The sequence below is a fragment of the Acanthamoeba castellanii genome, assembly GCF_000313135.1.
Source record: "Acanthamoeba castellanii str. Neff unplaced genomic scaffold scf7180000084728, whole genome shotgun sequence".
NCBI classification, from domain to species: domain Eukaryota; phylum Discosea; order Longamoebia; family Acanthamoebidae; genus Acanthamoeba; species Acanthamoeba castellanii.
In genome coordinates this window covers 26,189-27,217 of record NW_004457588.1, presented here as the reverse complement: position 1 = coordinate 27,217, position 1,029 = coordinate 26,189, and the positions used below count along the sequence as shown (strand labels likewise).

General features: G+C 57.0%; 2 protein-coding genes across 2 annotated transcripts in view; one reads left to right on the top strand and one right to left on the bottom strand.

Moving 5' to 3' along the window:
• Positions 1 to 151: 151 nt before the first annotated feature.
• Positions 152 to 472, top strand: ACA1_355740 (uncharacterized protein; the record flags this gene model as incomplete). The annotated part of the gene is made up of 3 exons (XM_004345304.1): positions 152 to 162; positions 227 to 311; positions 395 to 472. 3 exons carry the CDS (start codon positions 152 to 154, stop codon positions 470 to 472), a joined length of 174 nt encoding a protein of 57 aa, XP_004345354.1.
• A 187-nt stretch (positions 473 to 659) lies between these two features.
• ACA1_355730 (uncharacterized protein) overlaps positions 660 to 1,029 on the bottom strand; it is a gene marked incomplete at both ends in the record, with an annotated part of 1,216 nt that continues 846 nt past the window's right edge. Inside the window, 2 exon segments of the mRNA XM_004345303.1 lie at positions 660 to 860; positions 874 to 936. Of these exon segments, the coding sequence (XP_004345353.1) occupies positions 660 to 860; positions 874 to 936 (264 nt within the window).

The window sequence follows — 1,029 nt, the reverse complement described above, 5'->3', positions numbered from 1 at the left end:
CGTCGCTCTCCTCCTCAATCCTATTCGCTTCGCCCTACGCGCGCTCAATCTCTGACATTTTGCTGTGGCCTCACTGTGTGTCGCCGTACAGAAATCGTTCATCGAAAAGAAGCCGCAGGCCCTGAAGAAGCTCGGCAAAGAGGGCAAAAACATGATGATACGGTACCGAGAGCTGCTATCTCTATTCTCCAAGGCTGTTGCGCGGACCCTCACTCGGCTTGAGCAGATTTTTGTCGATTGAAGCGGGATTCGACTACCTGGAGGAGATCAACTTTATCGGACCGGAAGTGGAGCTGTGGCGCGCCTCACTGGTCCGACCTCTCCCTCCCCCTCCGTCTCTCCCACTTCCATCTGTGCGGCTCAACGTGCTCACCAACTCGGGCGCACTCTTTAGAGTATTCAATACGCAATCGACATTGAGGCCGACCTCGACGAAGCCTTCTCGGAGAATGTCTACTCGAACGGCGGGTGAGTTCTTCTTTGCTTCTTCCGTTCTAGTGTGACTAGCCGGGATCTGACCCCTTCCTTCGCCCACGATGCGCGATTACAGGAAGAAATCGGTCATCCCTCCGCCGCACATGTACGGCGCATTGGCCAAGACCGAAAAGGGCTGCGCGTACACTCCCCTCCACTGCTGGCACCATCTTGTGCTCGAGTGCTCACGCGTTGCTAACTTTGATTTGGTTCGGCGTCTGACCATCAGGTTCCTTCGTAACGGCCGATACCTCGACGAAGTGTGGGCTACGCTGACCAACGAATCCGTGTCTCCGCTCGAGAGAAGAGCCGCTCTCTGGGCCGTGGGTCATGTGGGCGAGTCCGAGACCGGGCTGGCTTTCCTGGAGGAACTCGAACGCCATTGGCTATATTGCCAACCTGGCCGTTACGGTCGACAACCTGGCTCTCCGAGGGTACATTTCCTCCCTTACTCTCCCTGCGCTGTGTAGCCCCCACAATGGCACACGGCCCTTACCACCTTTGTCTGCTTTGTCGGCGCGCGTACAGGACGTGCTTCTACGTGCTGGGCTTGCT